At 37.2% G+C, this 14506-nt stretch overlaps 1 protein-coding gene across 1 annotated transcript in view; it reads right to left on the bottom strand.

Moving 5' to 3' along the window:
• The window catches only part of LOC128664338 (chloride anion exchanger-like), an 84189-nt gene that overhangs the window by 13672 nt on the left and 56011 nt on the right, over positions 1–14506 (bottom strand). Inside the window, exons 17-19 of the mRNA XM_053719178.1 lie at positions 7796–7850; positions 2261–2406; positions 2098–2169 (exon numbers count right to left, since the gene is read on the bottom strand). Of these exons, the coding sequence (XP_053575153.1) occupies positions 2098–2169; positions 2261–2406; positions 7796–7850 (273 nt within the window). The remainder of the gene's footprint in view (positions 1–2097; positions 2170–2260; positions 2407–7795; positions 7851–14506) is intronic.

The following is a 14506-nucleotide window of genomic DNA, read 5'->3' on the forward strand; positions in this document are numbered from 1 at the left end:
TCGTTTTCTATTCATTAAACAATATCTTCAAAATGTTTAGTGATCTGAGATGATTTTCAGGCAGGATGATTATGCGTTATATGTTTCTCTTATAACTGAGATGTAATTGGAACCTACAGAAAAAAAAGAAAATACATTTAACAAATAATTGTGAATAATAGACTAATTGACACTTTACTTATTGTACTTCAGTGGAAACATTTGGTGTGTGTGTGTGTCTGTATGTATTATTATTATTATTTATTTGTAAAGCGCCGCCAAATTCCGTAGCGCGGGGTATACAATGAAAAGGATTTTTTTGCGATAAAATACAAAACATAACTAAGCTAAATAAATCTAGTACAGGAGGAAGAAGGCCCTGCTCCGGAGAGCTCACAGTCTACAGGTTTAGGGTGCAAAGACACCCTACATGTGAGATGGAGGATATATGGTAAGTCTTTCTGAATAGGTGAGCGTCTGAAGCTATACAAGGTTGGAGACAGTCTTATGGAGCGGGGTAGAGAGTTCCAGAGGACAGGAGCAGCACGTGAGAAGTCTTCGAGACATGACTGGGATGTAGAGATAACAGGAGTGGAGAGACGTAGGTCAGAGGTTGATCGAAGAGGACGGGATGGGGAATATTTCACGATGAGAGAGGAAATATAGTTGGGGGTTAGACTGCTGAGTGCTTTGTAAGTTAGGATTAATACTTTAAATTGTATTCTGGAGTGTATAGGGAGCCAGTGAAGAGACTGGCAGAGCGGAGCAGCTGATGTAGATCGGCGACTTAGGTGTATGAGTCTAGCAGAAGCATTCATAATAGATTGAAGGGAGGAGAGGCGGTGTTTTGGAAGGCCATTTAGAAGTAGATTACAATAATCAATGCGTGACAAAATGAGGGAATGAATAAGTATTTTTATAGTTTTTTGAGTAAGGAAGCAACAAATTCTTGAAATGTTGCGTAGGTGTGAACAGCAGGATTTGGTAAGTGCTTGTATATGTGAGTTGAATATGAGTTCTGAGTCAAGTGTAACCTCAAGACAGCGGACCTGGGGTGAGGTGTTGAGAATAGAGTCTCCAACCGTCAGAAAAAATGTCAAGTGTTGGATGTCTTGAGGAGGGGGGGATAAGAAGCAGCTCAGTTTTGGACAGATTGAGTTGGAGGTAGTGTGAAGACATCCAAGAGAAAATTGCAGAGAGGCAGTTGGAAATCTGGTTGAGTAAAGAGGGGGAGATATCAGGTGAGGAAAGATAGATTTGCGTATCATCAGCATATAAGAGGTACTGGAATCCAAAGGAGGCTATAAGTTTTCCAAGGGAGGATGTATAGAGAGATAAAAGCAAGCATGTATATATATATATATATATATATATATATATATGTGTGTGTGTGTGTGTGTGTGTGTGTGTGTGTGTGTGTGTATATATATATATATATATATATATATATATATATATATATATTCCCTTAATTTCCCTTCAAAGACAAATTTTGTTTAAACCTAACTGTTTTTATTTTATTTCACAGGGTAAAAAAACAAGTGGAATTTAGTTTATTTATGGCAACAAATCTGCCTTCTTTATCAGCCACTCAGGTACAACAAAGTCTGATTAAAAGTAAATTTGTTTATAGGAATAGTCTTTTCACCAACATATTATTCTAAAGATTTTTTTGAAATGTGGAGTTCCAGAAATAGATGTATTGCTTTCATATTTGGTCACCATTACATATGTTTGCTATATTTAACCAGTTCAATTTATTTATGAAATCTCTTTTCCGAAATCTGCATGTGAAAGTTCACATCCTTAGTGTTAGGCAGAGAGGTTTTTCTTACAACGGTGCCTTCAATTGAACCAGCTGTAACGTTAATATAAAATAAACTGGATTTTTAACTATGCTAAATACATTTCTTAATGTATTAACTTAAAATTAATTTAACTGGAAGATGGAGAAGATCAGTAGTTCTGATACCTCTTGGGATTTTTTTTTTTACCTAAATCCAAATACCAACAGTGTAAGTACCCATTTGTAAAGTGATTATTTCTCACCTTTAATGTTAAATAACTTATTAATAAATGTTATTTTGAATATATTTGTAATGAAAAAGTAAAACTCACAGCAGTGTCTCTGTTTCGGAGGGTTCCATTTTTATTTTCATTTGAATCGAATCTAGTTTCTTTGTCCTTAATCTAAACGGAATAGACATAACAAGCATTATTACTATAAGTATACATTGATACACATACATTTATTTTTTTTAGAAAAAATATGGAGGTTTACCATTTCAGATTTTGATTTTGCATTACTGTTCATTTCCCTTTTAACTATTACATGTAATACTGCATCGTGAATAGTTAGAAAAAGAATATCTCTTGTAATTTCCTCATCAAAAAATCCACATCGCTCGAGTTTTTCCAAAAGATTATCTAAAACACAAAAAAGTTAATTGGTTGAAATAATATATGATGATTCTACTTATGTTTATTGATTGTTAGTTTTAATTGATTGGAACTCATGATTTATTCATTTTGAGTTGGTCCTTTTTCTGTTGATGCAAAATATATTTTGATGATAAAATAAATGTGTATCACATTATAAAGTGACACTTCATTGGCCGAACGTAAATGCTGCTAGCTAGATATGACATACTTTATAAGCTGCTGTGTCAATTTATATAAGATCTTCTCATTTCTTATTTCTTTTTATTTGCTGCTTAATAATTGTCTGTATAAAAAGGATAACAACTTCCTGAATGCTTAATCTAAACTTTTGATTTTCAACATACTTATTCCTTACAAAGCTGACTAGTTAAATTAGGCTTCATTTATATTACATTTTTCTAGTTAGCCTTAAACCATTTAGTAGTGTATTTTATTTCAGGTTAAAATTTCCCCACTAAATTCTATATTAATTTTTTTTTCCCTCCAGATTTAAATTTTATATCTGAAAGTTTACATGTACAGACATAAATATACATGAGAATTGTAAGTCATTTGTACACTGTGATATGCAATATACATCAATGTAGCCATGAAAATTGGAAAAAAGGAGAGAGAAAAAGAACAAAACTTTGAAAGTCCTAGGTCAACCTAGCGGATGATGATTACCAAGTGGATGTGAGCATCTTTGAATGTCCATGGTTAGACTACTAGATCTCTTCATGGGAATATACAGTTTTGTTTCCTCTAAGAGTGGTGGCTTGATCCATTAGAGCATATGATATTAAACAGCTATCAAGCAACATATAACTAAAATCAATTACGCATGTAGCAAATCAAAGACATAACATAACAGCATGCCAGAGTTTAATATATTAACATAGTAGAAATTGACATATGCCCTGAATAGGAGAATGCCCTTATTTATATATCAGAATAATTATTTACAGCATTTATTCATGTGGGTCAAGGAAGAGGAGGGCCCAGACCTCCTAACGAGGTGTGATATAGTGGCAGACCAGTCAAGCTTGTCCTTCTATGCCTTCTAGATCACATTCCGTGCTCTAACTAGATTAAGTTGCGTCAAAAGAATGTCTCACCATCTCCCAATAGTATTTAATGTCTAAGAAAGTGTTTAACTTATCTAGTTATTCCTCCAGAGATAGTGTTTCTGCAACATGGTTAAACCATTGTGTATGTTGTGCAGTGTGTCTGTGAATGTGTACAACTGTACATGTGTATGTTGTGCAGTGTGTGAATGTTTGTGTACATGTGTATGTTGTGCAGTGTGTGTGTGTGTATGTGTACAACTGTACATGTGTATGTTGTGCAGTGTGTGTGTGAATGTGTACAACTGTACATGTGTATGTTGTGCAGTGTGTGTGAATGTTTGTGTACATGTGTATGTTGTGCAGTGTATGTGTGAATGTGTACAACTGTACATGTGTATGTTGTGCAGTGTGTGTGAATGTTTGTGTACATGTGCATGTTGTGCAGTGTGTGTGTGAATGTGTACAACTGTACATGTGTATGTTGTGCAGTGTGTGTGTGTGTGTGTACAACTGTACATGTGTATGTTGTGCAGTGTGTGTGAATGTTTGTGTACATGTGCATGTTGTGCAGTGTGTGTGTGAATGTGTACAACTGTACATGTGTATGTTGTGCAGTGTGTGAATGTTTGTGTACATGTGTATGTTGTGCAGTGTGTGTGAATGTGTACAACTGTACATGTGTATGTTGTGCAATGTGTGTGTGAATGTGTACAACTGTACATGTGTATGTTGTGCAGTGTGTGTGAATGTGTACAACTGTACATGTGTATGTTGTGCAGTGTGTGTGTATGTGTACAACTGTACATGTGTATGTTGTGCAGTGTGTGTGTGTGTGTGAATGTTTGTGTACGTGTGTGTTGTGCAGTGTGTGTGTGTGAATGTGTACAACTGTACATGTGTATGTTGTGCAGTGTGTGTGTGAATGTTTGTGTACATGTGTATGTTGTGCAGTGTGTGTGTGTGAATGTGTACAACTGTACATGTGTATGTTGTGCAGTGTGTGTGAATCTTTGTGTACATGTGTATGTTGTGCAGTGTGTGTGTGAATGTGTACAACTGTACATGTGTATGTTGTGCAGTGTGTGTGTGTGAATGTGTACAACTGTACATGTGTATGTTGTGCAGTGTGTGTCTGTGAATGTGTACAACTGTACATGTGTATGTTGTGCAGTGTGTGTGTGTGTGTGTGTGTGTGTGAATGTTTGAATGTGTACAACTGTACATGTGTATGAATGTGTGTGTGAATGTTTGTGTACATGTGTGTGTGTGTGAGAATGTTTGTGTACATGTGTATGTTGTGCAGTGTGTACTAATAGTGTACGCTCTGCACTATGTACCTCCTTCTATAACTTGTTTACCATAACCATAGGCAGCTCCTCTTACTCACCTATACATGATCTTTGTCATACAGGAACCCCACACACGGGTGTAAATGACGTGAAGAAATAAAGGCACTTTTGTGCAAATGGACACAAATGTCTTTATTATAGTGATAGGTCCTGTCCAAAAACAGTTTTTGGACCTATCAGTATAATAAAGAACGATGTGTTCATTTGCACAGAAGTGCTGTTGTTTCTACATGTCATTTACACTGACTTTAAGGGTGAGCAGGACCCCTACAACAGCGTGCAGGGTGCTCTCTGAAAAAGTATTTGTGAAAGTTTCTAAAGAAATTGGGTGCTGAACTCATTCTATTTGTTTTCAACCACACACACTGGCACAGTGACAGCCTCAGTCTTTAGGGGCTACATAAAATTATAATTTCAAATGCAATCAAAATACTAATAGGACAATGCGAGTGGAAGGTACAAAAGTCTGATAATAACCATTACCATGCACACAAATAGTAGCCTGCAATTCGTATAACTCCAGGTTTTAACCACTTAGCCAGAAAGAGATGCAAAACATTACATTCCATGGCAACTCATTGGAAGCCAAAAGGTTTAGTGCTGTAACAGAAATTAAATTCTAAAAATAAATGCCCATTAAATTATATATTTAATCCCAAAGTAAAAATATACTTTATATCATTGGGTATTAATGATGTAATTACTTTAGTAATATTAACTAATTCACTAAAGTGAGATGTCTTTATGAGGTAATGAAGAGAGATGCTCTACATAATAAGATAAGTGCAAAATCCATAGAGATCTGTTACTCATTTCAAGATGGCTTCCCTAAGTATATTTATTAAATAGTGACTTGTGCTTAGTTTTATGATTGTTTGTCTTACCCCGGTATCCGCAGATACTAATTGTAACTTATTTAATAATAGTTTCATGTACCTTACAAATAGAAAGAAATGCGTGGCTTATTACAAGGTGGCTGTTGTTCTGTACATAAACAGTTAGGTGTTTTTCAAGATGTCTGTGTTCACCTCTAGATTGATGCCTGAAAAGCCTGTACATTATTCTAAGATGATTTTATCTGCCTTAATCATGATAGAAAGCTAACTGTGCTTTATCCAAAGTTGCCTTGAATCTAGATAGTTGTATGTGCCTTTTTCCAAGATTGTCAAACTGTGGTTTATCTCTAGATAGCTAGCTGCCTGTGCCCCTTTCAAAGATGGCTACCTGTGCTTACACCTAGTTAGCTACTTGTGCCTTATACCTAGTGTGCATGTAGTGTGTGTGTCAGCGGGCAGAGTATGTGTGCTTTATTCTCCAGGTAATCAACACATTGCAGATGAGCTGGTGCTTTAGTGCAGTGCTTTTCAACTGCGGTCCACTCCTTAAGTACCCCCAAACAGGCCAATCAGCTGATCAGTAACACCATGGTTACTTACCTGCTCTCACCAATTAGCTTTTGGTTTTTTATCTGTGCACTGGATCAGCTGTAATGAAAACCTGCCCTATTGGGGGTACTTGAGGACCGCAGTTGAGAAACAATTGATTTAGTGTCTGTCTTGTATGTGTGTGTTGTAAAGAATGATAATTGCCATTGTACAACCTAATTTAACTGTAAATTTAAGCTACCTCTACCGGGTTCATATATTTGTCTCAACAGCATCACTGCACAGCTGTATAGATGGTGCCCTGATCTGTTTCTACATGGGAGCAATTAATGCCTTTGCTGAATTAAAGGGCCACTGTAAGTAAATATTTTCTATGCCTGTTACTAACTAACTACCCCAAATACGCTTTTTATCAATAGAATTTCATTAACATATCTCTACCGTATATCAGAAATCTTGTCTGCAAATTTAATTGTTTTCCAAACCCACTCCGTGGGTATCCTTTGCTCTGTACCAATCCGTTTACAATACCTAGGTTTCAAAATGGCGCTTTAAACACAAAGTTATTGGTTTAAGTATTTTGAACATGTAGTGCTGAAAATAGTGGGCAGGATAACGTGACATCATTGGCGAATAAAAGATATAACTTTTAGAACATTATGAAACTTCGTTTTGGAGAAAATATAGGTCAGTAGGTTTTAATTAATGTTTATTAACTTTAATATGTTAGTTGTTTAGCTTAAAAAATATAACAGAAAGTAATCCTTTAAGCAAAAATGTAGAGGTAAGTTTAATAAAACCAATTTCAGTGTTTTGCAACATTGTATAAAAAAGCTACAAATAGTGTTGCAAAACGCTGCTGCCATAGGGTACTAAAGATACATGCACACTCCTAAGCTCTTATGAGCCTACTTCGTTTTACTCTTCTATAAAAGATACCAAGAGAACAAAACAAATTTGATACCAGGAATAAATTGAAACGTTGTTTAAAAATGCATGCTCTATCTGGATCATTAAAGTTTAATTTTGACTTTACTGTCCCTTTAATAACTTAAACTTTGATGTACACATAAGATTTAAACTCGTATTCATTGCAATAACAAATATTAATATTAATAGTATTGACAGTCAAAATTGGGTTTATCTGATCCCTAAGTTAAAACTGAGTGGCCGGAGTGAAATTTGGAGACTCTTGAAATTGGTCTAAGGTTTATTACAGAGAAAATGGGACTGTGCACCTCAGTTAGATATGTAATACAAATTGTGAGATCAGCAATAGTATCAGGGAGACACTAATGTGGTAGGTAAAAATAAACAAATCTTAGACAGATTATACTGATGAGAAGAAGAATTAAAAATGCTGAACTCCAAACTTATATAAAGGTTATCTTATCTGTCAAAAATGCAGCACATTTACTGGGTAATTATTGTGGTTACAGTTGTGGGGTGTTTATAGTGTTGGAAGGGAATCTCATGTGGGTACAAAATGGTGCTCAAGGGGTATTACAAATTCATAATACCTGATTACAAATATCTGTCTGAATTATATATTATAGTATGGCAATGAAAATGTTTAAAAAAAGGAACTTACCATCTATACCAGCAATATATATGTCCACTTCAATTCTGATAAACTCCTTTAAAATCTGTAAATAGTGGTATAAAATATGTATTGTCAAGTTGTGTGACTGAACAGTTTTTTGACACCATCTAAAGGAACATTATATTGAAAAGATAAAATGCTCTGTTTGTTACAGCATTTTATTTTTAATAATTTTTTCTGTTTTACTTTGTTTAAAGGACCATTAAACACGGTAGAATTACATAATCAATAAATGCATAATTAAAAGACAATGCAATCACATTTAGGAATTTCAAATGAGTAGTAGATGTTTCTGACAAATTTCAACATTACTTCTATTTTGCCAACCCCTTGTGTCATGTGACAACCATCAGCCAATAACAAAGCTAATATACTGTGAACTTGTAGGAGCTTGTGCTTTATAAGGTGTAGTTGTGCATATAAAAAATATTGTGCACATTTTGATAATAAAGTTTTATTTAAATATACATAGAAATGAAAGAAAACTCAATAGAATATATAGGGCCAGATTACAAGTGAAGTGCTAATTAATGCTGCGCTTGTCAGGTTGAGCTCGTATTATGAGTTTAAAGTAAATTGTTTTTGCTCTCGCGCTAACCCGACAAGCGCAAAAAGATGAATACAATATTGTGTGCGCGTTTACATATTCCCCCATAGAAGACAATAAAGCAAAAGAGTGGGGGGAAAAACTAACATCCCACTCTTGCACAAACTTGTTCGCATATTCTCATGTGAGATAACTAAATATTTCACATAACAGAATATGTTCTGTTTAGTCATAAATACATATTCCTACATATATCTGATGGTATTTTTGGATATACATGATTATAGATAGGTATAGATATATAGGAATATCTATTTATAAATTAATAGAACACATTCTGCTATGTACAGAACATTGGAATGTGAAATATTTACAGTAAATACATAGTTAAAAACTTTATCTGTATGTCTGTAAATACATATATACACATAAAAATATATCCTTCTTAAGAGATGTATATGTATGTATCTCAATGTTAAAGCCCTTTGCATGCTTTTTTCCCCCTAATATCTCATATTTTTGAGCCCTTATAACTAGGGATGCACCGAAATTTCGGCCGCAGAAAGTTTTGGCCGAAAATGGCATTTTTGGCTATTTCGGTTTTCGTTTTTTTTTTCCCTGTTATTTTCGGTAAAATTGTGTAGCATGTTTCATATTTGATGCTACCCTAGAGCTGCTGTTTAATTTCATTTCTTGACTTACTGTTCTGCATATAATGAGTTTTCTAGGACTATACTTTATTTGGATAATTGGTAAAAAAAAAAACTATTAAATTTGATTCTGTTACATGGAACTAAATGAAGTATAATACAGTATATTGATATTTATAATTGTTTTAAGTAAGGATGCACCAACATTTTTTTTTTTTTTCCCTTGGTAAAATTAATATGTAACATATTATTGTTTTAAGATATTTTTGTCCAATTTTAGTGTGTTACTTTCAATAAAAAAAAGTGTGGGCTTTTTTATTGGCTCTAATTATGCAAAAAAAAAAAAAAACTAATTAAAATTAAATTTGAAAAAATACATTTTCGGTATCCGTTTTGGTTTTCGACCAACTGCATCCCAGATTTTCGGTTTCGGTCCAGAATTTCCAGTTCGGTACATCACTACTTATAACTCTTGTGTGCAATATTTTGTAATAATTAGACAGTGTTATTATAAGTGTAAGTGTACTTTGTAATGTATTTTTTTTAATGTGTTTTGTGCAACTTTTCCAAAACAGTTAACCAGAGCTGTGAAAGAGACTTTCAACTCGTAATACGAGCGGTTTAACCCAACGAGCACAAACCCCTGTGATAAACCCCTTATTAATTGCACTCCACTTGCAATCTGGCCCATAACATTTTAAAACATTTCTACATTTTAATATAAAAAAAACAACCAAGAAGAAGTTTCATTACAGGTAGATTTTTTACTTTATCTATTACCTCAGCAATTACTTTCCTGTTTGTTATGAAGAATTGCAGTTTTATAAACTTTTACAGGTAATCATCAAGGTTGCAATCTTATCTAAATTGTATCTTGACAACAATAAATTCTGAAAGACAGCACAGTTATTAGGAAACAACAAGATTGCATGGTGTCTTGGCAATGGTGCAGAATTTTGCTTTACACTAGAGATGTGCTAGCGCAATAGATCAAGTACAGGGTGTAATATAAAAATAAATAAATAAAAAAAATTCTCTTTGATCTGAGTGTGTTGTATAACAACTTAGGAGATGGACATCTTTCAAGTTTTTAGAATACAAAAAAAATTATTACTGTAAGTCTTTCCAAATGTAATCAACAAGATATATTTAGTTTTCTTCTGTTATGTGTGATCAGTCCACGGGTCATCATTACTTCTGGGATATAACTCCTCCCCAACAGGAAATGCAAGAGGATTCACCCAGCAGAGCTGCATATAGCTCCTCCCCTCTACGTCACCCCCAGTCATTCTCTTGCACCCAACGACTAGATAGGATGTGTGAGAGGACTATGGTGATTATACTTAGTTTTTATAACTTCAATCAAAAGTTTGTTATTTTACAATAGCACCGGAGCGTGTTATTGCCTCTCTGGCAGAGTTTGAAGAAGAATCTACCAGAGTTTTTACTATGATTTTAACCGGAGTAGTTAAGATCATATTGCTGTTTCTCGGCCATCTGAGGGAGGTAAAAGCTTCAGATCAGGGGACAGCGGGCAGATGAATCTGCATTGAGGTATGTAGCAGTTTTTATTTTCTGAATGGAATTGATGAGAAAATCCTGCCATACCGTTATAATGACATGTATGTATACTCTACACTTCAGTATTCTGGGGATGGTATTTCACTGGAATTACTCTGTTAAAAGTACATTAAACCTTTTAATAGGTATTTATTATGTTAAACGTTTTTGCTGGAATGTAGAATCGTTTGCATTTTCTGAGGTACTGAGTGAATAAATGTTTGGGCATTATTTTTCCACTTGGCAGTTGCTTGTTTTAATTGTGACAGTTTCGTTTCTCTCTCACTGCTGTGTGTGAGGGGGAGGGGCCGTTTTTGGCGCTCTTTGCTACGCATCAAAAATTTCCAGTCAGTTACTCTTGTATTTCCTGCATGATCCGGTTCATCTCTAACAGAACTCAGGGGTCTTCAAACTTCTTTGGAGGGAGGTAGATTCTCTCAGCAGAGCTGTGAGACTTATATATTGACTGTGATTAAAAACGTTGCTCTGTAATTTTTATGTTTCAAATTTAATTATTGTTACTTTACTAATGGGAACAAACCTTTGCTAAAAGTTGTGTTGTTTTTAAGGATTGATGCTATAACTGTTTTTCAGTTCATTATTTCAACTGTCATTTAATCGTTTAGTGCTTCTTTGAGGCACAGTACGTTTTTGTTAAATAAGATTGTAACCAAGTTGCAAGTTTATTGCTAGTGTGTTAAACATGTCTGATTCAGAGGAAGATACCTGTGTCATTTGTTCCAATGCCAAGGTGGAGCCCAATAGAAATTTATGTACTAACTGTATTGATGCTACTTTAAATAAAAGCCAATCTGTACAAATTGAACAAATTTCACCAAACAGCGAGGGGAGAGTTATGCCGACTAACTTGCCTCACGTGTCAGTACCTGCATCTCCCGCCCGGGAGGTGCGTGATATTGTGGCGCCTAGTACATCTGGGCGGCCATTACAGATAACATTACAAGATATGGCTACTGTTATGACTGAAGTTTTGGCTAAATTACCAGAACTAAGAGGCAAGCGTGATCACTCTGGGGTGAGAACAGAGTGCGCTGATAATACTAGGGCCATGTCTGATACTGCGTCACAGCTTGCAGAGCATGAGGACGGAGAGCTTCATTCTGTGGGTGACGGTTCTGATCCAAACAGATTGGATTCAGATATTTCAAATTTTAAATTTAAATTGGAGAACCTCCGTGTATTACTAGGGGAGGTTTTAGCGGCTCTTAATGATTGTAACACTGTTGCAATACCAGAGAAATTGTGTAGGTTGGATAAATACTTTGCGGTACCGGCGAGTACTGACGTTTTTCCTATACCTAAGAGACTAACTGAAATTGTTACTAAGGAGTGGGATAGACCCGGTGTGCCGTTCTCACCCCCTCCAATATTTAGAAAGATGTTTCCAATAGACGCCACCACACGGGACTTATGGCAAACGGTCCCTAAGGTGGAGGGAGCAGTTTCTACTTTAGCTAAGCGTACCACTATCCCGGTGGAGGATAGCTGTGCTTTTTCAGATCCAATGGATAAAAAATTAGAGGGTTACCTTAAGAAAATGTTTGTTCAACAAGGTTTTATATTGCAACCCCTTGCATGCATCGCGCTGATTACGGCTGCGGCAGCATTTTGGATTGAGTCTCTGGAAGAGAACCTTAGTTCAGCTACGCTGGACGACATTACGGACAGGCTTAGAGTCCTTAAACTAGCTAATTCATTCATTTCGGAGGCCGTAGTACATTTAACCAAACTTACGGCTAAGAACTCAGGATTCGCCATTCAGGCACGTAGGGCGCTGTGGCTAAAATCCTGGTCAGCTGATGTAACTTCTAAGTCCAAATTACTTAATATACCTTTCAAGGGGCAAACTTTATTTGGGCCCGGTTTGAAAGAAATTATCGCTGACATTACAGGAGGTAAGGGCCACGCCCTTCCTCAAGACAAAGCCAAAGCTAAGGCTAGACAGTCTAATTTTCGGCCCTTTCGGAATTTCAAAGCAGGAGCAGCACCAACTTCCACTGCACCAAAACAGGAAGGAGCTGTTGCTCGTTACAGACAAGGCTGGAAACCTAACCAGTCCTGGAACAAGGGCAAGCAGGCCAGGAAACCTGCTGCTGCCCCAAAGACAGCATGAACCGAGGGCCCCCGATCCGGGACCGGATCTAGTGGGGGGCAGACTCTCTCTCTTCGCCCAGGCTTGGGCAAGAGATGTTCAGGATCCCTGGGCGCTAGAGATCATATCTCAGGGATACCTTCTAGACTTCAAATTCTCTCCCCCAAGAGGGAGATTTCATCTGTCAAGGTTATCAACAAACCGGATAAAGAAAGAAGCGTTTCTACGCTGTGTACAAGATCTGTTATTAATGGGAGTGATCCATCCGGTTCCGCGGTCGGAACAAGGACAGGGGTTTTACTCAAACCTGTTTGTGGTTCCCAAAAAAGAGGGAACTTTCAGGCCGATCTTGGATTTAAAGATCCTAAACAAATTCCTAAGAGTTCGATCGTTCAAAATGGAAACTATTCGGACAATCTTACCCATGATCCAAAAGGGTCAGTACATGACCACAGTGGATTTAAAGGATGCTTACCTTCACATACCGATTCACAAAGATCATTACCGGTATCTAAGGTTTGCCTTCTTAGACAGGCATTACCAGTTTGTAGCTCTTCCATTCGGATTGGCTACGGCTCCAAGAATCTTCACAAAGGTTCTGGGTGCCCTTCTGGCGGTACTAAGACCGCGAGGAATTTCGGTAGCTCCGTACCTAGACGACATTCTGATACAAGCTTCAAGCTTTCAAACTGCCAAGTCTCATACAGAGTTAGTTCTGGCATTTCTAAGGTCGCATGGATGGAAAGTGAACGAAAAGAAGAGTTCTCTCTTTCCTCTCACAAGAGTTCCATTCTTGGGGACTCTTATAGATTCTGTAGAAATGAAGATTTATCTGACAGAAGACAGATTAACAAAGCTTCTAAATGCATGCCGTGTCCTTCATTCCATTCAACTCCCGTCAGTAGCTCAATGCATGGAGGTGATCGGCTTAATGGTAGCAGCAATGGACATAGTACCCTTTGCACGCCTACATCTCAGACCGCTGCAATTGTGCATGCTGAGTCAGTGGAATGGGGATTACTCAGACTTGTCCCCTACTCTGAATCTGGATCAAGAGACCAGAAACTCTCTTCTATGGTGGCTTTCTCGGCCACATCTGTCCAGGGGGATGCCATTCAGCAGGCCGGACTGGACAATTGTAACAACAGACGCCAGCCTACTAGGTTGGGGCGCTGTCTGGAATTCTCTGAAGGCTCAGGGACAATGGAATCAGGAGGAAAGTCTCCTACCAATAAACATTCTGGAATTGAGAGCAGTTCTCAATGCCCTTCTGGCTTGGCCCCAGTTAAAAACTCGGGGGTTCATCAGGTTTCAGTCGGACAACATCACGACTGTAGCTTACATCAACCATCAAGGAGGGACAAGAAGCTCCCTAGCAATGATGGAAGTATCAAAGATAATTCGCTGGGCAGAGTCTCACTCTTGCCACCTGTCAGCAATCCACATCCCGGGAGTGGAGAACTGGGAGGCGGATTTCTTGAGTCGCCAGACTTTTCATCCGGGGGAGTGGGAACTTCATCCGGAGGTCTTTGCCCAAATACTTCGACGTTGGGGCAAACCAGAGATAGATCTCATGGCGTCTCGCCAGAACGCCAAACTTCCTCGCTACGGGTCCAGATCCAGGGATCCGGGAGCGGTTCTGATAGATGCTTTGACAGCACCTTGGATCTTCGGGATGGCTTATGTGTTTCCACCCTTCCCGCTGCTTCCTCGATTGATTGCCAAAATCAAACAGGAGAGAGCATCAGTGATTCTAATAGCGCCTGCATGGCCACGCAGGACTTGGTATGCAGATCTAGTGGACATGTCATCCTGTCCGCCTTGGTCTC

The sequence above is a fragment of the Bombina bombina genome, chromosome 6 (assembly GCF_027579735.1).
Source record: "Bombina bombina isolate aBomBom1 chromosome 6, aBomBom1.pri, whole genome shotgun sequence".
NCBI lineage: Eukaryota > Metazoa > Chordata > Amphibia > Anura > Bombinatoridae > Bombina > Bombina bombina.